General features: G+C 36.7%; 2 protein-coding genes across 3 annotated transcripts; one reads left to right on the top strand and one right to left on the bottom strand.

The window, feature by feature from the left end:
* The first annotated feature begins 3,538 nt into the window (after nucleotides 1-3,538).
* LOC107767362 (putative 26S proteasome non-ATPase regulatory subunit 3) lies at nucleotides 3,539-7,276 on the top strand. Of its 2 annotated transcripts, none has more exons than XM_075218208.1 (8): nucleotides 3,539-3,735; nucleotides 4,054-4,244; nucleotides 4,860-4,994; nucleotides 5,098-5,234; nucleotides 5,308-5,362; nucleotides 5,446-5,556; nucleotides 5,759-5,998; nucleotides 6,101-7,276. In XM_075218208.1, exons 1-8 carry the CDS (start codon nucleotides 3,582-3,584, stop codon nucleotides 6,539-6,541), a joined length of 1,464 nt encoding a protein of 487 aa, XP_075074309.1. In that variant the 5' UTR covers nucleotides 3,539-3,581; the 3' UTR covers nucleotides 6,542-7,276. The 2 variants fall into 2 exon arrangements, with proteins under 2 accessions (XP_075074309.1, XP_016441824.1); XM_016586338.2 differs by having other exon boundaries at nucleotides 4,857-4,994.
* Nucleotides 6,804-10,199, bottom strand: LOC107767365 (uncharacterized). Its single transcript, XM_075218209.1, has 5 exons — nucleotides 10,040-10,199; nucleotides 9,823-9,919; nucleotides 8,909-8,987; nucleotides 8,567-8,648; nucleotides 6,804-7,276 (listed from the first exon to the last, which is right to left on the bottom strand). Exons 1-5 carry the CDS (start codon nucleotides 10,070-10,072, stop codon nucleotides 7,136-7,138), a joined length of 432 nt encoding a protein of 143 aa, XP_075074310.1. The 5' UTR covers nucleotides 10,073-10,199; the 3' UTR covers nucleotides 6,804-7,135.
* Nucleotides 10,200-25,510: the final 15,311 nt, after the last annotated feature.

The raw sequence follows: 25,510 nt of genomic DNA, 5'->3' as shown, positions 1-25,510 counted from the left end.
TGATCTTTACAGAAGTCGAAGTTCGGAGAGTCTAGTTTCTATAGTCGCAAACCGCTCGTGATTTCAAAATTCCTACGATGAGGTATGATTTTTTTCCGATAGACGCGCAAAGCTGAAATATCGAGCGTGACAGAGCTTGAACCAAGTTTAGGAAGATCACCTGGGATGATACGATGCAAATTCAAATCCAAATTTCTGATATGTTGCAGTACTTAGAGTCTAGTTTCTGTACCCGCAAACCGCTCATGATTTCAGAATCCCTACAATGAGGTATGATTTTTTCCGATAGACGCGCAAAGCTGATAACAGTGTTTCAAAAGGCGGAGGCGTGAGGCGAGGCGTTTTATCCAACATGGGGCAAGGAGTAAGCCCCGAGAAACGGGGCGTAAGTACCAAAGATCCTTAATTTATAATTAATAAAATAAAATTAAAATTACTAAAAATTACATAGTTCTTTTAGAAAATCCATAGAAATCACAAAAAATAGATAATTATTATAATTATATGAGCTAACAATAAATAATATACTAATAAATGAGATACATCTTAACAATAAGTCAATAATGTTCTAACCGAAATAACACTTCATATTCCAAACAAGATAAGCAAAATGCGTCATTGATTATTTGTAAGAAAATACAAAAATGAAATAAAATCAAACAAGTTCATGGTAATTATATGCAGTTCTAAACTATAAAGACAAACATTATAGATGCCTTAGAATATAATATTTTAAAATATGAGTGAGGATAACTTTCTAGTAGTTTAATATTAGAGAAAATTTTGTTGCAAACAAATTAATTTGGTCAGAGATATATTGATATCATTGCTAAGAGCACAAATGACACTCATTTACAACAAAAAAGCAGAAATGCATGTTAGTGCCTTTTCACTATCTAACGAGGAGAAAGCTCAAGGTTCTAAGGAGTATGGAGTGTGGACGATTATAACGAGGTTAATGCTTTTTTTTAATGGGGTGGAGACAGATTTGGGGTAAAACCAAAAAAGGTTTTAAAAATATAAGGGCAATTGTCAAAATTATCCTTCAATTGGTTAAGTTCCCTGGGGCGTGAGTCTTAGTTCTGAGGCGAGTCTTGCGCCTAAGCGTGCGCCTCATCTCTTGGGGCGTGCGCCCAAAGGATCTACGCCTCTCATTAATGCCTAGGTGCATTTTACATACGCCCCGCCCCGATTCGTGCCCCGGGACTCGCCCCATAAACGCCCCTAAAAACATTGGCTGATAATTGGAGAATCGAGCGATGGGATTGCGTAATGCTAACTATTGGAGAGTGCCTACTAAAACCAACCAAAAGGTGGTATTGTTGCTTTCATCAAGAGCGGAGAACTGCTGCTATGACAACAATCATAGAAGAAGGCACTGAATTTATAGAAGGGGAATTGATGAAATTTAAGAAAACTCTTAGCACTCAAGTCACAATATGTGTAAACAAGAATATCACGTCCAAATTGGAGTTGGTCAAGTTTAAAAGATGAAAACAGAAAATTAAAGGAAAGAATTTTGGTCCATATATATTCGTACAAGAAAGAGAAAAAAATTCTTACAATTAACGAGGAAAGTGCCATGTTTGGAAATCTCTCCTTCAACGATTTTAATGCAACATCAAAAAGGAAGTTGATTTAAGATCTTGGTTTAAGCTTTCTATAAATCTATTATTTTCAAGATTTACGTAACTTTGTACTTTGAAAATGTTGACTGATTTCCAGTTAATAAGTCCATAAGACTTTGGAAACAAGAAATCATTCCATGGACAAGTAGACACGCATGTAAGTTGCGCTTCCGAAAATGGAAAATTGCGATCAGACTCCAAATCAAAAAAGGAAAGTAAATAGTATAACGTGTTGAACTGTTCTTCTCACATATACTTCAAGTCTTGTCTTTCATTTTCGCAAGCTTACATCCCGTCAAGCCTTGAAGTAGGGGGCATTTGTGGACAATTAAAATTTTTTGTCAAATTTAAATCCATAAGAAATTTGGATTTTACCACAAATTAAATATATATGGGTCCAATTAAGTAACATGGACTGGTATAATTGGGTTTGTTATTTAAATTCAATTAAATTGATTTAAATAAAGGTCCAATATATTATTGGGCTAGCCTGTCAATTGGTCTTCTATCAAATGGGTCGGCCCATATGCCTCAAGCCCAATGATCCACTAAGGTTTTCTTGAAGATTACTCCACCCCACACCTACATAAATGGGTCAAAGGAGAAGGCTAAGGGACAAGCAAGTAAGCAGAAGGAAAGGCTAAAGAATCTCTGAAGAATAGCATCAAGGTCTCCATCCATATCTGCAATCGTCGTCTGTGGTCAAATTCCAAAGGCGAACTCAAGTCATAGGCAGACGACTTCAAATCTTCCGTTCGTGATAACTCAACACCAAATCCTGGTTCTGACAATCTTCAAATTGTTCGTGACGTACTACAAATCTGAAATCCGTCAAGTTCAAGATCAAGCTCTCAAGATCTCGAACCATCGTCCGTGAGGAGAAGAATCAGAGGACTACATCTTTTTAGATTTAGAGATTGTAACCCTATCGCTTGAAATTGAATATAATATTTATCGCTATATTTCTTGTCTTGATTATTATTTTTCAAGATCGAAATTTAGTTGGTACATAAGATTCAACTAATCATTCTATTTCAAGAAGAATAATCTTACAATATGGGATTACCATATAAAATTTACATGTTTATGAAAAGATCACGAATCACATTCTTTGTAGTTAAAAAATAAAAAGTAATTCAGAAAATTCAAATAAAAAATTATTGAACTTCATAAATGATAGGAGTTATAATGTCTTCTTTAGGGGATGAGGGAGTATAATTTTTTTCCTTTTTTTTTAATACAAAAGATCATACAGTTTGCACATACGTCTAAAGTGAGAAGCCATGCACTCTCTCATTGCTTGACCTTTCTTCATTCTCAATCAACGAATTTCAAAACTCAGCTCATCTCCCCCTTTCTCTATTGTTTATGGAACAAATGTTCTCTTAAACTTCTAGCTAAAGCAAGTCATCGAACCATTCCATAAATCTAGTTCTAATTCGTTAGGCAAAAATTAACAAAGTAAACTCTAAAATGATTATAAATCAGACGACAGAAAAAGAAATATTAAAGAGAACGAAAAATTTAATCATAACAGAATACAAAAGAGAGTATAAACGTATCTCTATCATGAAATTCTCTACTCCATTAATTAAAGAAATTCATCAAAGTGAGCTAAAACATGTATTTACATTATGATGATGCCAAATGAAAAGGAAAGAACTTCAATTTATAAGAATTCATTACATTTTCTTCCAGTGCTGAATAAGGAAGATTTATACTTCCCTTTTAGAAAAAAAGCCAAAAATAATTATGGTAAATGTATTGTTATTCCATAGAAAATTAAAGTAGAAGAAAACCCCAAACGTGGTAAGCATCTAGCATAATCACCCTTTCTCTTTTTTCCTTTTTTTTTCCTTTTGTTCTTAATAATTACACGTCAAGTTCAAATCCTTCTTTCTACAACTAGTTCACTTTTCAGTATCTGACAACGTAACATCCTGTACTTCAACCATGGAATTTTTAGCTTTTATCTCTGTTTTCTATCTTGCAATGGTTGTTGTCTTGATTTCTCAAGTATTCTTCAAGACGAATCGAACGGTTAAGATTGAAGATCAATCAGCTCCTTCTGTGTATGACTGCTCAGTTGATCCTTCTGTATTACAAGGTATGTTCCTCTATCTTCACATGTATAAATATTCATGTTACATGGTTCGTTTACGGGTGCCTAACTCATATATCACGTGTTGCACTATTACCACTTGACGTAACTGGTAAAGTTGCTCCCATGTAATTAGGAAGTCACGGGTTCAAGCCGTGGAAACAGCCTCTTGCAGAAATGTAAGGTAAGGCTAAATGCATACGATAGACCCTTGTGGTCCGGCTCTTTCCCGGCCCCGCACATAGCGGGAGCTTAGTGCATCCGGCTGGCTTTTTATTTTTTATTTTTTTTTTGCATTTTTAACTAGTACTATTTTGAAGCTAGATTTGAAGGAGATAGCATCATTGATTGAGAGTGGAGCAAATACAAGTGAAGTAAGGAAGATATACAAGGCTATGAGATTGACCATGAAACTCAGGAGGAAACTAAAGGTTTCAATATTATCTGCTTTCTTGAATTATGCTCTTGGCCCTGTTTCTGAGGTCCATGCACAGCTATCTTCATACCTGCCCCAGGTAAATTAGTAGTAGTAAATAGCTATTTGCATGTTAAACTTGGAAATAAACATAAAATCCACCATTTTCTACTTGTCTTTTATGTACAAAGGCTCTACTTAGTTTCTCATATAACCATTCTTCTATTTGTTAATCTTGCTTAATTGTTTGACATGTACGTGTGCGCGCGCAGGGTCGTACGCAAGAATTTTTATAAGCGGCGTCGAAATTTATAGAAGAACTGGAATATAACTTTGATTATCATACTTTCGGACAAGAAATAGCCTTAGTCTATCGGTTTTGTTGAGTCTTAAGTTAGAAAAAGTCATGAATTCAATTCTACTCATCACAATTTTTAACCACAAAAATTCTCTCAAATATTTGAAAAAGAAAAATGTGCTAGTTGAGGTTTGAATCTTTGACCTCCTAGAGAAAATACATAACCAACACACCAAGACATAATTTATGTCAAGTGGTGTCATTTTTTTCCGTACAATATTAATACATATATTTAGTAAAATTTTCCGACGAAGCGGTTTCGCGTGATACCACTTCGGTAAGCGTGCATCCGCCCCTCTGTGTGTGTATTGATATGTAATATCTTTGCTCTATGAATTCTTATATTGATTATAGCAGGATAAATATGACACCCAAGTTGATGTGGAAATGCCTGCAACAGAAGCCCATTCAAAACATCTGGTGCCTGAGCTTGAGATCTATTGCTACTTGCTTGTTCTAATATTTCTGATTGATCAGAAGAAATACAATGAGGTGAGGCAAAATTGTTGTGTCTTTTACTAGGTTTCCCTTTTATAAGGATATCTGATATCTCTACTCAACTTCATGAATTACTGAGCATTTGTTTTACCTTCAGGCTAAGGCTTGTTCCTCAAAAAGTATTGTTAGTCTAAAGAACATGAACAACAGAACTGCTGATGTTCTTGCATCGAAGCTCTACTTTTACTACTCTTTAAGTTATGAATTTGCTGGTGATTTCGCCGAAATTCGAGGGTAAGTTTGTTTAAATTTTTTCTGGCTATTACTACTGGTGTTCTTTCTAATTGAAACTATTGTTTGCTAACAGTAACCTGCTTGCTTTGTACCAAATTGCAACAGTACGCCATAATAAGTTGAGTCAGGTATGTGAAATTATTTGATTCATGTCTTTGGTGTTTGATATATACTGAAAACTGTTATAGTTTATTGGCTGGTTAAATTGCAGGAAACACTTATCAATCTGTTATTGAGAAATTACCTTCACTACAACTTGTATGATCAAGCAGAAAAATTTCGCTCAAAGGCCCACTGTGTTGATGCTCTTTCAAACCAACAGGTATGTGGTGTTTATCGATTTAAGTTTTTTGCACTAACGGTGTAAAGAAATCACTATTTTAACATGTTGTAGCATGTAACATTCCTTATTTTCGAGGTTACTAATCTCACTTCTTGTGAATAGATCGCGTTTAAATTTCTGTGAACTACTTGGCCTCACAATGGCTTTCTCTCCTTTGCATCGTCTTTTTTTCTTCTTTCAGCTCTGTCGATACCTCCTCTACCAGGGAAAGATCAAGACAATTCAGTTGGATTACACAGATGCCAAAGATTCTCTTCTACAGGCTGTGCAGAAAAGTCCAGTAACTGCAGTTGGTTTCCAAATACAATGCAATAAGTGGGCTATTATTGTCCAGTTATTGCTTGGAGAGATCCCTGAGAGGACTGTTTTTACACAGAAAAGAATGGAGAAATCATTGAGGCCATACTTTGAGCTAACAAATGTAAGTATAGGAGGATCAAAATTCAAAAGCATTAGAGAGCAAATAAATAACTTGACTTAAGCTGAGCAATATAATTGGTTTTTGTAATATCTGTCTTTGCAGGCTGTTCGCGTCGGAGATCTAGAGTTACTTAGAACTGTAGCTGTGAAATTTTCCAGCACATTCAGCCAAGACAGAACAAGTAATTTGATTGTCAGACTCAGGCATAATGTCATTAGGACAGGGCTTAGAAACATCAGCACCGCGTACTCACGTATATCACTGGCTGACATTGCCAAGAAGCTAAACTTGGATTCTGAACATCCAGTTGATGATGCTGAAAACCTTGTAGCCAAAGCAATTCGAGATGGTGCAATTGATGCCACAATAGACCATGCCAATAGATGGTTGGTATCAAAAGCAACTGGAGATGTTTACTCCACAAATGAGCCTCAAATTGCTTTTAACTCAAGAATTGCCTTCTGTCTTAATATGCACAATGAGGCTGTCCATGCTCTTCGATTTCCACAAAATTTGAGCAATAAACAAAGTGTGGCGACGTAGAGAGATGCTTTTTAATAGAACCAACATCTTGTAGGAGTACCATTTCGAATTAAGTCATATATACTGACAATGTGAAGAATTTTTACAGTATCAATGCAATTTAACTTGATATTGCAAGTTGTTATTCTATTTTCTAGGTTATCATATCAGACTTGCTATGAAATATTGGTCGCTATTGTGGATCAGCTTGATCTGATGGTTTTTGAACAATTGATACATGATTGCACAAAACTATTACTTTTATCATTTAAATTTCCAGTAATTATGGGCCACATGTTTTGCATTTTATTTCTTGAAAGAATTCCAAACGAAAAATATCTTTACTTAAAGCAAACACATCTGTCTAGCAAGTAAATATGACCCAACAAAACCAGTAACTACCTACTTCACACGATATCTACTTTGGTTATTGTCACGAGGGAACGAATTTGACAAATATCCTTCAGTACCTCAAGATGTTCAAATAAACTTCGAAGTCCATATGCAATGAAGTAGAGGAGTTTGCACAAATATGCTCTTCATCCTTACTTTCTCCATCGGCTTGGGGAAGAGGTACACTGGAGTGCCTTGCAAAATGACTCTGAGAGCAGTCATTCAACCTGCTGAACTCAAACCAAAAGACTTGACGATAGTGCTAACCCTTTCAGCAAAAGTTCTGGATGTTATCTTCTTGCCAGGAACATGAAATGGATTTGACACAGCATCAACATATGCGGCATGAAATTTCCTGAAAAACTGTAAAAAATTCCCACCAAAAAGATTAAGCAAGCTGCTATGCTAAAGGCTGATTATTACATACATCACACCAAAGAACATCTGAAACTTAATGTGCTTCAACATGAAAGCCATTGTATCGTTCAAACAAAGTATTCCCAATTTCCCTCATCCCAGTTTTCATGTAGACGTACTATTTAACCAAATTGCAGGATTAAATTATCTTGTTTGCAGTAACAGTGCTTTTGTGTTTTACATTGGGAGACTGGATAGCCATTCTTTTCGTAGCATAAAATACATTAATGTAGTTTTACTAACGAGGGACCACCTTACTGTTTTTTAACTATGGAAGACTGACCCTTCGGCAAAATACAAACTGGTATAACTGTTTCTGCAACATATTACGCTAGCAACCAGGGACACTAGAATCTCTTAGCAGTTCATACATGAGTAAACTTTGGTTCTACGTTTTTCTACGTAACTTTTTCCTAAGTGCACTTATTTGTACGGATGTGATAACAGTAATATTCTATCATTGCTTCGCGGTGTTAAACGTAGGAGCTATGTCTTCACTCTTTACATGAAAGTTTTCCAATTTGAGGAGATAGCTAATGTTTATATTTCTCTTAAAAAATTGAAATAGCTAATGTCTAGATGAAGATACGTTAACAGCATATCATCATAAAAGAAACCTATCCTAATGCAGTACAATGGAGACTCCGCAAAATTGTAGTTCCCCTTCTGTTTCAAGATACCGGGTAAAACTGGCTCTGACTTCTTTTGCCACACACAGAGAGACGCACATTTATATACGGATCCACTTGATTTTAGAGAACAAGACTGAACAGCCTCAGACGGACACCGCGAAGAATGATAATATCTGAGAGCTCATCAAAGAGTTACAAGGAACAGGAATGTGAAGGAGACAAGGCATCAAATGTAACAAGATGCACTATTAAAGGATCTGAGACACAAGAGGGTTATATTTGTCAGCGTTATTTAGCTGTAAGTTTTGCAGAATATACCTAAAATGGACTAAGACAAGATTTTCGGATACTTATTTTCTGTCATAAGCAACAAAGAAGAAAAAAACCTTCCAATAACTTGGTATTTCCGAAATACAAATCAACTCAGAAAAGACGAGAGTAATTCCACTTCTTTCAGATTTTTATCAACCTCGGATCACTAAATTTATTATTTTAACACAAGAATGCATTATGCTTCAATAAGAGCAGATATGTTGGTTTGGTACAGAGAAAGAGGAAGTAGTCAACCAATGTAAGAACAAAACAAGGAGAAATCAGCACTTACATTTCTCACATCAGCATCTCGAACATCAAGATCTGTTGTGACCAATATGAGTTTCACCTTTGTATTAGTCAAATAACCATACCTGAAAGTTAAATAATAGCACACGGAGGAAGACAGGCTTAAATGTCAATGATCTTATATATTCCCAAAAGGCTATGTTAAGTGGACTCTGGTACTATGGTTCATATTCAGTGCATCTGCAGTTACTTATATGGTATGGGCTACATCCATTTCTAAGCAAGTTTTTGGTGTATCATAAAAAATAATATGAAGCAGCCACACCACACCATACCCATTTTACGCAGATACATTAAGGCAAATCAAGAGTTAAGTATTACTCACACTTTGTAGTTTTCAGTTGGATATAGCAGGCCAAGAAATGTCTCGTTTAGGGTGGGGCTGGATTTTTTTGGATTGTTCACTGTAATAAGCAACAGATGAGTTGTCAAAAAGAAACCAGATGCTAACCGAGCGTCAAGATATGTTAATTAACTAAGTTTCCACTAAAAGGAATATTTGGCTACAAAATATACAAGCTCATAAAGTACAATCAAGCATAAGAATTCAATAGGTCCAGTAGTAGGTAGTTAAACAGTCCGTTGTTTAGTTGTCCGACTGTCCAATATTCCCTGATAACCCCTAAGACTTTAGTCATGAAGTTGCAATAGGTCATGATCATGATTTTGTTTACGATAAACAGCTCCATTTGCAGCAGCTTCTTTTAGTTTCCACACGATACAATACAAGAACCAAATCTAACAAGTGTATGCCTTGCCAAGAGACTTAAGATACTAAAGTTACTGCTGCCATTCAGTAATGTAAAACCTAATAGTAGTCCACTATGATTAACTTAGATTAATTTAATTGCATTGGTCAGAATAAGTAAAAATTCAAATTAAGAGTAATGAGAGACAGCTTCTTTAGTCTCAGAACAGCAGATACCAGTATCAATCTACCCTTTTTTGACCCAGATCTTACTGAAAATACTTCGCTTTACAATCTAAGGAAGAATCTCCCGAATGAACTAAAACTAATCAGCTATGACTAGTTCTAACTATGCAAATTTTGCCTCAAAAAGCCCTACGAACTTTCCAAATCCATACAAATCATAGCTAAATCAATTTTTCTTTTTATAAAGCTAAATCGAGTATTTTCTCTTGCAGCGAAATCGAGTGATGCGAAATTTTAACGCGTCAAATCAAATGATATACTAAAAAAATAAGCTAGATCGGCAAAAACAGATGATGAATAAGAACCTCTTTCATCGACAACATCAAGGGAGCAATGAACAATGTGATGAAGCTTTAGGGCATCATCTGCTTCAGTGAAGCTCTGTATATAAAGCGGATTGTTCTGTCCATCGGACGAAAATCAATAAAATTGCACGTTATTTGGCTAATTCAGTTCTAAAAAGAAGAAAGATATAGAAAATTGGAAGAAAAGAAACGAGTTGCTGGGGAAAAATGGGAGTACCTGGTGACCGACGACGGCAACGCAAACGATCATCTTCTCAGCTGTGGAAATCTGATAATTCAAGGGACAAAAAATTATGAGTCCTTTTTTTGTTTAACTTAGAAGTTTTGAAAAATATTTAACACTATGTCATTTGAAAAATCAATTACAGTTTTTCTTAAACTACGATTTATTTAATTAGTTATAAGCTTGTTATAATTACTACTTTTATGCAGTTTTAAGTAAGCCCTTAAAATAAAGGATTATGAAATAAATGGCTGAATTCAAATGTTTGACGGTATATTCGGCCCTATTAAATTTTTAGAGTTTAAATTTTATGCATTAAATTTTATGGTGTTTACGTTGAGAAAGTGTACGATAACGTCCCGAGGAGGTCCAGTAGAGGTGTTAGGAGGTTAGCAGCGTTTCGGTAGCGTACATTAGGGTAATGGAGGATATGTATGATGGTGCAAGACTCGGTGAGGACTATGAGTGGTGACTCAGAGCATTTCCCTGTTTTGATGGGACTGCACCAGGGATCGGCGACACATGCAAAGGGAGATGCCTTGGTGCATGCTATTTGTCGATGATATAATGTTGATTGACGAGACGCGAAGCGAAGTTAACGCGAGGTTGGAAGTTTGGAGACAGACCTTAGAGTCTAAAGGTTTCAAGTTGAGCAGAACCAAAACAAAATACTTGGAGTGCAATTTGAGTGATGGGACCCATGAAGCAGACGCAGAGGTAAAGCTTGATGCTCAAGTTATCCCCGAAAAAGCTAGTTTTAAGTATCTCGGATCTATTATCCAAGGTAATGGGGAGATTGACGAAGGTGTCGCCTATCGCATCGGTGCGGGATGGATGAAATGGAAGCTCACTTTCGGTATTTTATGTGATAAGAATGTGCCGCCAAGACTTAAGGGTAAGTTTTATAGAGTGGTGGTTCGACTTACTATGTTGTATGGGATTGAGTGTTGGCTAGTCAAGAACTCCCACGTACAGAAGATGAAAGTAGCAGAGACGAGGATGCTGAGATGGATGTGTGGGTGTACCAGGAGAGATAAGATTCAGAATGAAGTTGTCCAGGATAGAGTGGGAGTAGCCTTCGTGAAGGACAAGATGCGGGAGTCGAGGCTGAAATGGTTCGGACATGTTAAGAGGAGAAGCATTGATGCTCCTGTTAGGAAGTGTGAGAGGTTGGCCATGACGAGTTTGAGAAGATGTCGAGGTAGGCCTAAGAAGTACTGAGGAGAGGTGCAGTGGCAGATTTAGATGGACAGTTTTGGGTGCTCAAGCACCCATTGTCTTTGACTAGATTTAGTAAATTTGCATTAGTAATTACAAAATTTTAGATAAATATTGAGTAAACACCCATTGTTAAATACCTTTTCCCTCTTCTTTAGAAATTTTTATCAAGCGAGCACTCATAACTTTAAAAACCTGAATCTGCCACTAGAGAGGTGATTGGACAGGATATGGCGTTGCTTCAGCTTACTGAGGACATGACCCTTGATAGGAGGGTATGGAGGTCGAGGATTAGGGTAGAAGGTTAGTGGGTAGTTTTTTAGTGGCCCACCGATAGTCTTAATAGCATACATGTCCCTTCATATTCTTAGATTTTTATTACGTGATGTGATTTTTTTCGCCTCATGTATTGCATTCCCTATTGCTATTATTTAATTGATACTACTTATCCTTTATCTCCCTCTTTTTCTTCTCTCTTCCTTTCTTGTTTTTCTTCTTCTTATTCTTCTCACCCTTTCCGAGCTGAGGGTCTATTGGAAATAACCTCTCTACCTACATTAGGTAGGGGTAAGGTTTGCGTATAGGCTACCCTCCCCAGACCCGACCTGTTGGGAACATATTGGGTTTGTTATTGTTGTTGTTATTGTCACATTAATAATATACAAATTTTTCAAGTAATTTCAAAATTTGTAATTTTAAAGGTAACTGCATTAACACTTAGGTAACTAGACTCTTCTTTAAAGGTCTACCTTCTCTCTAAACTCTTCTTTTACAAAATTACTCAAATGGGCAGCCTTTCAAATTCCATTCCACAAACCTCATTAATTCCACCAAAGCCACCTGACATTACCAGTCAAATGAGGGAACTCAACATCCCAATAAACTCTCCTACACAGCCCAGCGCTCACTCCCCACTCTCACATAACACTAACCCCATATTCAAAGATAAATTACTAATTAATTCAAAGGAGACTCATATAATTATGCATCATGATCATGATGAACACCACACTCTTTTCATGTCAGTGGATGCACCAATAGAGGAAGCAGTACTGCCTAAAGCCCATGCACGAGGTCTGGATGCAATCGATGAAGAAATCCAAATCAACCTATCAAATGAAGACCTCAAATATATTTACCAGCCTTGGAAATACTGTCATTATCAAGCTCATGGGTAAAGGTATACTTCATTATTATCTTAAGAGAAAAATCCAAGATCTTTGGAGACCTACTGAAAACTTTACCCTCATGGGCCTAAGCGATTACTTCATTGTGAAGTTTAATAAAGAAGAAAATATGATTAAATCTCTTCATGATGGTCCATGGTTCATTAATAATTTTTTCCTATCTGTGCAAAAATAGGAACCACATTTTGTGGCAGGCGAGGCTAAACAATTATTTTCAGCAATATGGATACGCTTATCACAACTCCCAACTGAGTTCTACGACAATATTATCCTCCAAATAATTAGAAACAAAATAGGAAAATTACTCCGTATTGATGCATGCACTTCATCGACTTTAAGAGGGAGATACGCGAGGTTGTGCGTCGAGGTTCCAATAGACACACTTGTTAAGCCTTTCATTTTTAGTGATTCTTATAAACAACAAATTTTTATATGAAGGAGAAAATTTCTTCTGTAAAAAATGTGGTAGACTGGGTCACAACATACAAAAATGTTAATATTCAAGTTCACAACCTTCCATGACAAATCCACAAGAGTCACAAGTCAGAAAGGCCAGAGGAAGGAGAGTGGAAAATAGTTTCCTTTGCAAAAAAGAGGTCACGGACAACACTGTCAACGTCTCCAACAATTGGTAACACGCTTGCAATATGTATTAAAGTCAGAATCTTTGATGCAGATACAGGTAATTATCTCAACACTCAAAAGCTTAAGTACTTTGAAAAAGAGTCTCATAAATTCTCTGACATGGACAAAAAGAATAACCAAAGATCTTGGAATACCACAGGCACCCACAAAACAATTCTGCCTACCACCAACCATTTCTCTCAATTAGAGAACTTGCCCATTATTTAGATGCAACCATTAAACTACTAAAGGAAAATAATGTGAACAACCAATGCATGCACACTACAATGGACACCTCTAAATAGACTAAATTATACGTGGAAGACACTGGAAAAACTTGGTTAATGGAGGCCATCACCATTTGACCATTTCTTTTCCTAAATACACCCTCAATGCCTGCTTTGCCTGCGTTTGCGCTGAAACTTCCGACTGTGTTTATTTTCCATTGATTACTGTCAGGGGGTTCCTAAAGAACCATAATACTCTTCAGTCTAATCTTGTAATCCTCTGCCATCTTGCATACATTGTTCCACGTCCAATTCCAGTCCATCTGGCTGTATTTTTGGCCCATGGAAACTTTTACCAGAAAAAGAACCTGTTGACATATTCTAAAAATAAAAATAGTCTTCTCCATATTTTTTCCACACCTGGCCTTCCATATCTCCCAGCATATTATGGTTGGAGTGATTTGCAGTAGAAACTTATGCACATTGTTTTTTGGATGTCTGCTCCACCATTGAATTATGATGCATAGAATATTCCTTCCCGTGGTCCGAAATCCTAGTGAAGTGGACATAATATTCCATACCTTCTTTGTTGTGTTGCTAGTTGCAAAGACATGGTTCATGGTCTTCTGGCACCCTACAACAACAACAGCTAGATACTGTTAGTACCGAATTTTAGCACAATATTATCAAGTGGTAGCATGCCTTTCAATATTCTCCATGTAGCAATCTTGTATATGATTGTAACCAATCTTGATTTAGGGGTTGGGGGTCCATACAACTTGATTTTGTATATGATTGTAACCAATCTTGATTTGCTCAATTTCATCAACGACTCTCTGAGGCACAATTTTTTGAAGAAGCTCCATATTCCATCCTTGGTTATTGAAGAATTCCTTGACATTGGTGTTTCCTGGTTTTGAAGAGGGAGGGGGGGGTTGGATATTGTTTTGATGTTCCCTGATGTTAGCCACATATCCCACCAAAATAGACTATTACCCTTGTTGATCTTCCAATAAATGTTAGCTTCCACTTTGTCTCTGGTCTCTATTAGGCTCCTCCATGAGTTAGAGTCTTTAGGATCCAGCCTTTTAGAGATTGGGTTGGATCTTTGACAGTATTTAGCTCGAAGAAATTTTATCCATGAGTTATTTTTCACCCTGAATCTCCACCATCTTTTTGCTGCAAATGAGTTGCATATATCTTGGAGTTTTTTAAGCCCAACTCCTCCCTCATCAGTAAGATAGCCCATATTATCCCAAGAGCACCAGTGATAACTCCTTTTACCTTCTTCCTCACCCCAGAGAAATCTGCTAGGTACATTTCAATCTACTTGATAATGGACTTAGGAGGTACCATAACTGTCAGCAGATATAAAGTTTGGGACTGAATGATGTGTTTGATGATAATAGCTTTACCACCGAATGATAGGAGTCTCCCTTGCCAACCTCCCACTTTGTTGAGCACTTTTGTGGCCAGGTCGGCGAAGTAGCAAATCTTCTTTCTACCTATATAGATAGGGCACCCAAGATATGTAAATGGGAATTGCATGTGCTTAAAGCCTATTCATTTTCGTAGTCTTCTAATGGTTCTTTTATTATTTCTGCCAACTCCATGGTTGTATTTTAGGAAAAACTTTTTTCTTTGTTGATTTCTTGGCCAGATGCATCCTGTTAGTCTTCAAGGATTTCCATTAGCAGCTTCATTGATTTCCTATCACCAGAAGAGAAAAGAATTAGATCGTCATCATAACTTGGGTAGTTTATCTTGGGTCCTTTGGGATTCATAGAGAAAGCAATGAATTGGTTGTTCTCATTGAGTCTGTTAAGGGCCCTAGATAAAGCCTCAACCGCTATAATAAATAGAGAAGGGGAAAGAGGGTCTCTCTGTTTCAGTCCTCTTGTTGACTTGAAGAATCCATGTCTTGTTCCATTAATTAAAATGGAATACTAGTTCTCCGAAATCAGTCCATGGATGGAATCTATGATAATTTCAGAGAAGTTCATTTTTCTTAGCACAACCGTGAGGAAACTCCAAGAGAATTTGTCGTATGCTTTTGACATGTCAAGCTTAATGACAATGTTTCCACCTTGATTGGTCTTCTTGATACCATGAACAAGTTTCTGGGCAAGAAGAATGTTTTCAGTGATTAATCTACCTTTAACAAAACCAGATTGATTATCGGCTATTAATTTAGAAAGGATGTTAGCTATCCTAGCACTGATAATTTTGGAGATAATCTTATTTGACACATTACAAAGACTGTAAGCACGTGATTTTTGCCCTATGAAAGAATTACTCCCAAAAATTCAAAATAAAATGATTTTTCTTGGTGTGCAATTTTGAGAATTTTTGTGACATTTTTGGATAATTATTTATATTTGTCTGTGCATGTTTATTTGTTAAATTAATAAAAAATACAAAAATGTGTCGCATTTTGCATGTAGGATTTAATTCTACAATTGTTAGTAATTAAGTTTGTTTTACAAAAATTTAAAATTACAAAAATAGGCATCTTTTGCATTTTTAGCATTTAATGTCCAAATATACAATTTTATGCTTAATTGTTAGTTAAATGTGTGATAATTGTTATTTGAAGTTAATTAGTATTTTTTATAAGTTAATTTAGTTTATGACTTAATTTAGAATTTTTTTTAAATTTTATTAATTAGGAAGTAAAAGAAAAAAGAAAAAAAATACAAAGAAAATCGGATTGGGTCACTTCTTCAATTGTAAACCACAAGCCCAAAAATGCCCAACCTTCCCCTACGACCCGGTTCATTTCAAACCGGGTCGACCCGGTCCATAACCCAAATACCCAACACCCCATATCTTACATTTTGACAAAAAATAAACAAAAAAAAAAAGAAAACAAAACCCTAAAACCTAAGAAAACCCATCCGCCCCCCTCTCTTCTTCTCCAAAATCCAAAACCACCCACCTCCCATGGCTGCCCCTTGCAGCTTCGTCCAAACGACCATGGCTGCCCCCTCCATCATCTTCAACCACACACAACTTCTCCAAGCTCATCCATGGCTGCCCTCCGCGTCTTCTTCGTCGACACACACACAAGCTCCACCACCCTCGCGTCCAAACGACCACCCCCTTTGCTGCGTTTTCTTCTTCTTCTACTCCTCCAAACCTTGGCTTCAAATGAAACCTCCATGACTGCCCTCCTTCAAGCTTCGCCATCGCGGCTGCTTCACCTTCAAAAATGAGCTCCACCAAGCAGTCCGCCATTGCTACTGCTTCTTCTGCTTCCCGCTGCCTCCAAGCTCTAGCTTCGAACAGAACCTCGCCATGAACGACCCCTCCTTCCAGCTCCTCCGTGCTGCTGCTGCTGCGTTCATCGTCCATGGCTGCTACTATTCTTCTCCATTGATGCCGCTGCTGCTCCGTTCTTTTCTCCATAGCTGCTGCTCCGTCATGCTACTACTGCTTCAGCTTTCTTCATCGCACATCACCCTCACCCCTCGTCCTCATTACAAGAGACGAGATCGTCCAATGGATCGTCCGTTCGAGCTCATGTCCAGTCGCCAGTTTGAGTTCGGATCCGACGAAATCGCTCGTTCGTTAGTTCCATTCGTGATTCAAAAATCGAGCTTTTTCAATGAAGTTTCTTTGATGTTGAAAATGAAGAAGTTTTTATTAAGAAGGTCATATTCTAACTTTGCTCATCTTTCGATTTTCAGATCTTGCATCATGGGTATATGAGTTGTTTGGTTCGATTCCCTTCGTTCCAGTTTTATGACTCACGTGATACTGATATCTTGGCCCTTTCATTTGTGATATTTGTTTGTTTAATTGCTGAATCACATAAGAAGTTTTACATAGTCGTTTGTCTCCATTAAATTGTCATATTATCTCGTTTCCGTTAGTTGGTTTGTATATTTGTATTGTTGTAGTTTGCTATTTGTTGAAATGGTGCCAGTTTGCTCTTTGTTGTTGATCACGTGGTTTGGTTCCCTGTTCGTTCAGGTTTTGTCTAAGTTAAATCACGATTTTATTCCCAATGCAGTCAGTTTAGTCCCTTGCATCTGCGTGTCAATCGTAGTCTGAAATCTACCCGTAGTAGTTCAACATATTTTAGTTCGAATCATTTATCTTCATTATAATGTTGTTTGATTCAGTTTGAGTTCAATTAATTTTTGAGTTTAGTGATTTGAATCTACTTGTTTGTTATTGTTGTTGAATCTGAAAGTAGGATTATTGTTAAAATTTGTTCAGTCAAAATAATTCCTGCTTTTTGTTGTTCATGGTATGATTTTCAGTTTGCATCATTTCCGTTAATCATGATTCATGTTGTTTCAGATTATTGTGTTGTTAATATTGTTGTTTCCTTGCTCATCCATTTTTGGTCTAAGTTAACCAGGATTGGTTCCCAATATGGTTAATTTATCCACATTAATTTGATGTTGTTCAATTTGTGTTCATGTGATTTGTTGTTTGAATTTGTTTAGAAATTGGTCATATTGGCTATATTTTGGTTGAGATTGATTATGTGATTGGTTATAGCTGATGGGGGTAGTTTGGTAAATTGCAGTACATTCAGGGGTAAAATGGTAATTGCAATAAGGTCGGAGGGGTAGTTTTGGAATTAAACATTATGAATAATTCTTTATGTTAAGCATGGGGGACAAAATGTAATGGGATGGGGGTTGATAATAATTGTTTAATATAATGGGGGACAAGACATAATGTAGTGGATGAGAATATTGTACTTGTTTATGTTAGGCATGGGGGACAAGATGTAATGGGTTGGGGTTGATATATTTATTTAATGTAGTGGGGGACAAAGCATGTAGGCATGGGGGACAAGACACAAAATAGTGGGGAATAATTCATTTGTTTAAGAAAGTGGGAAACAAAGAATGCAATTGAGGGAATATTTGGGGTTGGGGATTCAAGACTAGAGTCTTGTTATAAATAGAGTTCATTTTGACACATTTTGGAGGGGCTTCAAGACTTGAGAGGAGAGAAAAGACTTGAACTAGAAAGTCTTACTTAGAAAGAGAGGAAGACATTCTGAAAATCCTAAGAGAGTGTTGGAGAGTTTAAAAAGAGAAAACAAAAAAACAAAGTGAGAAACGTGTTTTAGTTTTCAAGTTTAATACACACGTGGGTTGTCGCTGTTTAGTTTGTTTACAAACTTTCGGGTTTGTTCTATTGAGTTGTTCGGTTTTTCTTCAAAGTTTTCTGGGCCTTGAATCTGGTTCGAATTTGTTGATGTTGGGTTGCTGTTGTTGTTGTGTATTTGCACTACTACTGCTTCTACTGATCTTCATCTTCTTTCCTTGCTTTCCAAATACCAGGTACACAAACTGATACACTAGTTCATCTTGTAAGCCACTCGAAGCATGAATGCAAAAATGAGAAAGATTTGAAGTTATAATTTAATGTATCTTTTCTTTCTTTTACTGTCTGTATATATAATGTTCCATGCGTTACCATGTAAACTCTTTAAACAACTCACTTTCGAAACTTAACTATAATAACTCGAAAGTATGCAAATAAAGTAGGACCTTATCTTCATTTATTTTAGAAAACAAAAAATAGAAAATATAGTCATGCTAAGATTATCCTTTTAAAAAATAATGAGACGAGTCTCGCCAAATAAAAATGCAAATTGCGGGGCCCTCAATAATTGGTCATAATAAATACTTAGAATTTGGGATGGACTGTTTAATGAATTTCACTGTCTTCCCCAAAGACAATAACGCGTTAGACTCTTTAGGCGCGATTTAATTAATCTTACCTTCTTAAACTCGAGTGCGCATTTCATGCGACCCAAATCCAAATCCCAAAACATTGAATAAAACTGTGTTCCGGCTTGCGGTTGCATTTCATGTGACGCAATCCAAAGACATATTTTTAAACGATGTTCACATTCTTTTAAAAATATAATAATAAAAGCGGTAAAGAGTTAAAACTTGCATAAGAGCGCATAATTGTATAAAATCAGATAAACAAGCCGAATATGACAGTTGAGCGACCGTGCTAGAACCACGGAATTCGGGAATGCCTAACACCTTCTCCCGGGTTAACAGAATTCCTTATCCGGATTTCTGGTTCGCAGACTGTAATATGGAGTCATTCTTTTCCTCGATTCGGGATTAAATTGGTGACTTGGGACACCTTAAATCTCTCAAGTGGCGATTCTGAAATAAATAAACAAATCCCGTTTCGATAGTCCTTTAATTGGAAAAACTCCTTCACCCCTTGCGGGGGCGGAAAAAGGAGGTGTGACTGCTTTGGCGACTCCGCTGAGGATCGAACCCAGAATCTCTGGTTCTGGGTTAGAAATTCGAGCTTAGATGAATTGTTATATTTGGTTTTATCTGATTTTGTTACATAATACATGCCTAATGTGCTAATTGATTGGCTTTACCGCTTTGATATTATGTGAACTGTATATAAACTGTGCCAAAACCCTTCTCTTCTTACGTCCGGGGAGAAGCTCGCTGGTCGAGACTCCCTATTTTGTTAGTGTCAATACCTGAAATAAAAAAGAGGCCGGATAAGTTACAAAGTCGGACGACCCCGCGGGTCCCCGGTACGTAGCCCCCTCCTCGACTCGAGTTGTCCGCTCGGGTACACAGTCTAGAACAAATGCCCAGGTTATGAACTTAGAATAACTCAGCTTCATGCCGGATCCCTAGTAGGAATGTTTGTTTGCATCACGTGCATCTGACTTTGGAGGCTCAACAAGGGGTTGGGTCTATCTAGGACAGGTGTACCAAAAATGAAAATGACCATCCTGATGCATCTTACCTGCTACTTGCGCATTTATTTGATTCAGACTTGTGTGTTGTCCGATTTTTGAATATCAGGAATATTGTGAAATTGAAATAAAAGAAATAGCGGTTAGGGAATTGATTGTTTATTTTTGAAAAAAAACTCAATGCCCAAATACTGTCAAAACTCTGCCGAAATTTTGAGAAAATGAGAAAAAAAATGTCTTATTAGTTTGTTTTATTAAAAGCAAAGGAAAAATAGAAAAAAAAAGTCGTTGTTCTGTCTTGTTTTGTAACAAAAAAATAGAAAAGGAAAATAGTTTGTCTTGCCATGAAAATGAAAATGAAAAAGAGTCTTGTTTTTAAAATGGTTTTTTTATTTATTTATTTGTTTATGAAAATGCCAAAAATAAAAATAAAAAGAGTCGTGCGTTGAACGTGGTTTTATTATTTGTTCCAATATATATATATATATATATATATATATATATATAATCCAAAAAGTATTTTTCTTTATTTCCAAAATATATATATATATATATATATCTTTATTTGTTGCAAAGAGTATTTGTCTTGCCGAGAAAATTCAAAATAAAATTCCAAAAAAATATGTCTTGCAAAATATATATATATATATTTTCCATTATTGATTTCTTTAGAAAGTCTTTTCAATTGTTTTTTTTAAAAAAAAATATAAATTGTTTTTTAAAAATATATATAAAAAAAATAAAAATAAAAATATTTTCTTTTAAAAAATCCGAAAATATTTTGATTCTTCTTTCAAAGTTGAAAAGAAAATTCAAAATTCAAAAAATATTTTTTTAGAAGCATTTCTTTTATTAAAGGTAAAATTCCAAAAACTATTTTCTTTCTTCTTTAGAATAAGAGAAAACAAATGAAAATTCACACAAAAAACATCTTCCTTTTACTTTTGAAATTCTCAAAGTTCAAATCAAAAGAAAAGGAATTCTTAGAAGTCTTTCTTTCAAAAAAGAAAATCAATCAAAAATCCAAAAAAATAAAAATACTTCCTTTCTTCTTTTAAAGCAGTTCTTTCACAAATTCCAAAAAAAATAAAAAAAAATAGTTTATTTACTTTATTCATGACCTGCCCGAACTACGCGAGTTTGATTCTCACCGGATGTGAGATACGTAGGCAACCCTCATCGGGTCCAACCCCACCTTTTGCTAAAATAGCCAAAAATAAATAAATAATAATAAAAAGAAAAAAAAAACATGTCAAAATTTTAATTTTGTCATAAAGAAGTCGGGTGATGCTGTTTTGTCAAAACATAGCCGAATGTTCCCGAAAGGGACGCCGGAAGGCTGACTTTGCATAAACATCCACCTTTTGGGTCATTGTTTTAGATTTGGTCCAGTTGACCCACACAGCCTTAAAATCTTCGTCCCCGAGGCGCCAAAGGGCCGTGTTTGCAACACCAGGTTTTTATTGTAATTTGAAAAAAAAAACAAAGAGTCAGCGGTCAGGTGAATACTGTTTGGATTTTTAGTCAAAATAAGCCGAGCCAGCTTCGGCTGCGTCTTAAACCGTTCTTGCCGAAATAGCCTTAGAGTATCTTTCAGTTGTCGAAAGGCTATTTTCGTAAAAGAACGAACAAGGTTGTAAAGTGTCATAAAATAATCCTCCCAGGCCTCAAAATTCATGTGAAATTTGGAAGGGGCCACATTTGCAAAAAATAACCGTTCGATTGCATTTGTCAAATGGAGAAAGGAAGCTGGCCATTTGTTTTGGAGTTTGTAAATCTTTTGATTAGAATATATGGGTGGTTTGATTTTCGAGTTTGTATGTCATCTTCAAACCTTTGAAACTCAGTTTGTTTTAATATGAAAATTGAAAAAAAATATTTATTATTGTTTATCTTTTATGGGTCCGAACTACGCAAGGTCTGATTCATGCGGGGTCATGATACGTAGGCAATCTCCATAAGATTCGACCATAACAAAAAAAAGAAAAAAAATGAAAAAGAAAGAGAAAAGAAAAAAATTTAAAAATGGAAAAAAAAAATCGAAAAAAAAGAAAACTGAAAAAAGGGGGAAAAAGATGTTGTTAATAATGAGGACCGACTGAGTCCATTCTAACCTGTTTCGTTTTGAATCGCAAAGAAAGTTAAGGTGGTTGGTTTGTGGTAATCCAAGACAATGACACCCAGAATATCGCGCAGAATCCTTTACCTGCACATCATGATGCACACTTTGCGGGGATGAGGCCTGATGACAGAAGCACTCGAATCCTATTGGGAACCTGTTGACGGAGGTTGATGATATTGAAGCTGGTAATGGTCTTGGCAGAATTGATGCGAAGCTCAGTGGCTAAGATGCCGGTTTTGATAAAGTGGGAGGACGCTCTGTTCCTTGGTTAGCGAGAGAGAAGCTGGTGGTGGCTTATTTTATTGTCATTTCTGTTGACCGGATTATTCTTAGGGTTGTAGTCCGGATATTGTCTTGTGTCAAACTTTCTTATCTTTCCATTTGTCATAGCAGTTTGTTTAAGTTTTGTCCAGTTTGTTTTAGGATTTTATTCTAGTTTGTTTTGTTCAAACCATTCCACCGGTAGTCTAAAGCAAATCTGGTCTTTTATTATTTCCAGTCATCTTTTTTGTTTAGTCCTTTTATCATTTTGTTCAGCGCCAATTCTAGTGACATGACATGCGCACACAGTTTGGGCCTAAATCTTAAAAGCTAATCATAAAACCCCGAAAAATAAGGACGGTTTGAGAATATTCGGAGCTCGAGTCATGTGGAACTAGGGCAAGTAAAACACAAAGAAAACCGTTAAAAGCAAGTTTCGCCAAATTGGCATGAGGGTCGTTCATGATAATGAGAGTGAGAGTGTCGCCCAACGGTGCTTTAGAAATAACAAATGAAAAGCAAATGTTAAATATAATTGTCAAGTCCAGCACCATTAGAAGAGACTATAAATCTTCTATGTTCAATTGTGTTGTTTTCACTTGGCATGTTTTGAAGACTAGAATGACGAAGACATTTTGTTCTGCTACCTAAACACTTTATCCTTCGTTACCCCTTTTGAGCCTTATTTATTTTCTTTCATACCCCTCGTTCGGAATCAGTAGCAACGACTAGAAAACGCAAGCATGACAGGTAAAGAAAAAGAAAAAAAGAAGAAAGAAAAGAAAACAACAAAACGAAAAAAGAGAAAAGAGAAAAAAGAGAAAAGAAAAGAAAAATGCTAAAAAAAACAAAAAAAAAACAAAAGAAAGTCAGAAGAAAACAGAGGAATTGGGAACTACGTTTGACCTGATTCCTCAAAGAGGATACGCAGGCGCTTCACGGCTCGGTCATAGGGTGCATAGGGCGCATAATGTGCGTAATATGCATAGTGTAACATAGTATAACAAAAAATAAAAATCCCCAAGCAAGAAACTGGGGCAAGGGTTGCGCTTGTTGTAAACAAATATGATTTCGAAGGTTGTAATTTTGAACCCCAAATTTTATTTTGTTTTTTGAGCCTTTAATACCCTTTCTTTCTAGCCCTATCCAAAAAACCCACATTACGGTCCAAAGAAAGACCTTCTGATCAGTCTTCAAAAGATGCCAAGTCAGACAAATGAAAGTCTTACCGGTGAACATAACACTCTGTTCCACAATAGAAAGGACTCTAATCTCCAGCAGAAAGAATCATGCCGGCAACACTCCAAATTCCCAGCTGGAAAGTGATACAAATGAGAGAGTCTTACCGATGAAAATCTTCACGGACACCATAAGACGATGAAAGATGAGAGAAGAAAAAAAAACCCAACCAAAATGAAAGAGGCTTGATAGTGAAAACCCTTTGGGCACTACAAGCTGAATAAGATTAAGAATCAGATGGGGAATCTCCAAGTGAAGATCTGGAAAGACGATTGACGGCGGAGGATAGGCCACATGTGCATGTCATGACCATTAGAGTCGGTATCGGCATTTGATAGGTTTTTATTTATAGTTTCTTTTGTTAAAGAGTCATCTTTTTCCTTTGTCTTTTACTCTGTTCCTTTTTATCTTTCTCCTTTCATGGAAAAATTCCCCAGTAGAGTCTGTTTGGTCAGAACCAGTGTGAAATGACTTCAAAATAGGCCATCAACTTTCCAATCATGCAAGATGAGATCTGACTAGTACATCCAAGTGGTATAGTCAGCAAGGAACAAGCGCGAGGCCAGTGTCAAAAGATATCCCCGGCAAAAGGGAATTGACAAAAGGATTGACGAGTATCAAGAGGGATACCCTTGCTGAAATCAAAGGTTATAAACCTCAAGGCCGAGGCCCGTGGACAAAGCAAGGAGAGCAATGAGCATGGTGTGGGAAATTCATACGCGACTAAAAGGTCGGGGAAATGCCAGTTTTCGAGCTATGCCACAAAAGAAGAGGGATATCCCCAGCAGAAAGGGATTATCCCCAGCAAATAATATCACCCCCAACAAGTTGTTGAACGCAGAGCAAGGAAGGAGAAAGGGAAAACCATCCCAGTAGGAGTATCACAACCAACCACCGCGTTTTAAACTAACAAATTTTGTTTGATTTGAAACAGGTAAAGGGATATTATCAAACTGGGGCAGAAAATTTTCCTTTCATTTAGAAAATTTTCTGAAAGTCAGATACCCATTTGGGGAAGAATAAAGATAGCACCAGTCCCAAGAGAAGTGGTCTTTGAACCAGTTTTACCCCTAGCATAACAAGTTTTAATAAAGGAAGTTGTTCCTCAGCGGACAGAACAAAGGGATGAAACTTGAGCTCAGAAAAAGCAAAAGGCCAGTATCATTCCCAACAGCCTTCCGAAGAGTGAAGCACTAGTTCTGAAGGAATCAGAATCCCCCAGCAGTGTTATCCTCGACAGCGTTATCCCCAGCTGATAACATTTTATCCCCTAACAGGTAAGTAAATAATTCTCCAACAGTGTTATCCCCAGCAGTTTCGAGGAGTCCAACACAAGTTTGGTGAAAATCGGTATCCTCAGCGGTTCCTTTCGGGGAAAGACAAAACGAGTCTTAAGGGAGGTAGTCTTCGAAGGAAGAAGCTAGCAAGCAGAGGAATGAAACATCCTACTTAAAAGGAAGTTGTTTTGGAAGGAGTAAGATAACATATTTTTACTCAGCAGAGTTATCCTCAGCAGTAGTTATCCCCAGCAGGGTTACTCAGCAGTTCGCAGTGTTATCCCCAGCGGATCATCAAGACGGAGAAGCATCCTCGACAGAGTTTCGACCAAGTTTCAAGAGGGTCGGACAACCCAGAGTGGGTAAGGAAGAAAAGGAAAATTCACCCCCAGCAAAATAATCCCCAGCAAGTTTTGAGGTAAGACATTTTTAAGTTTTGAGGATATTTTGGGTTCATCCGCCCTCGAATAGGATAATTTGGGTTCATCCGCCCTCGAATAGGATATTTTTGGGTTCATCCGCCCTCGAATAGGATATTTTGGGTTCATCCGCCCTCGAATAGGATATTTTGGGTTCATCCTCCCTCGAATAG

The sequence above is a fragment of the Nicotiana tabacum genome, chromosome 7, assembly GCF_000715075.1.
Source record: "Nicotiana tabacum cultivar K326 chromosome 7, ASM71507v2, whole genome shotgun sequence".
Taxonomy (NCBI): Eukaryota; Viridiplantae; Streptophyta; class Magnoliopsida; order Solanales; family Solanaceae; genus Nicotiana; species Nicotiana tabacum.
This window is presented reverse-complemented; position numbering and strand designations above follow the sequence as displayed.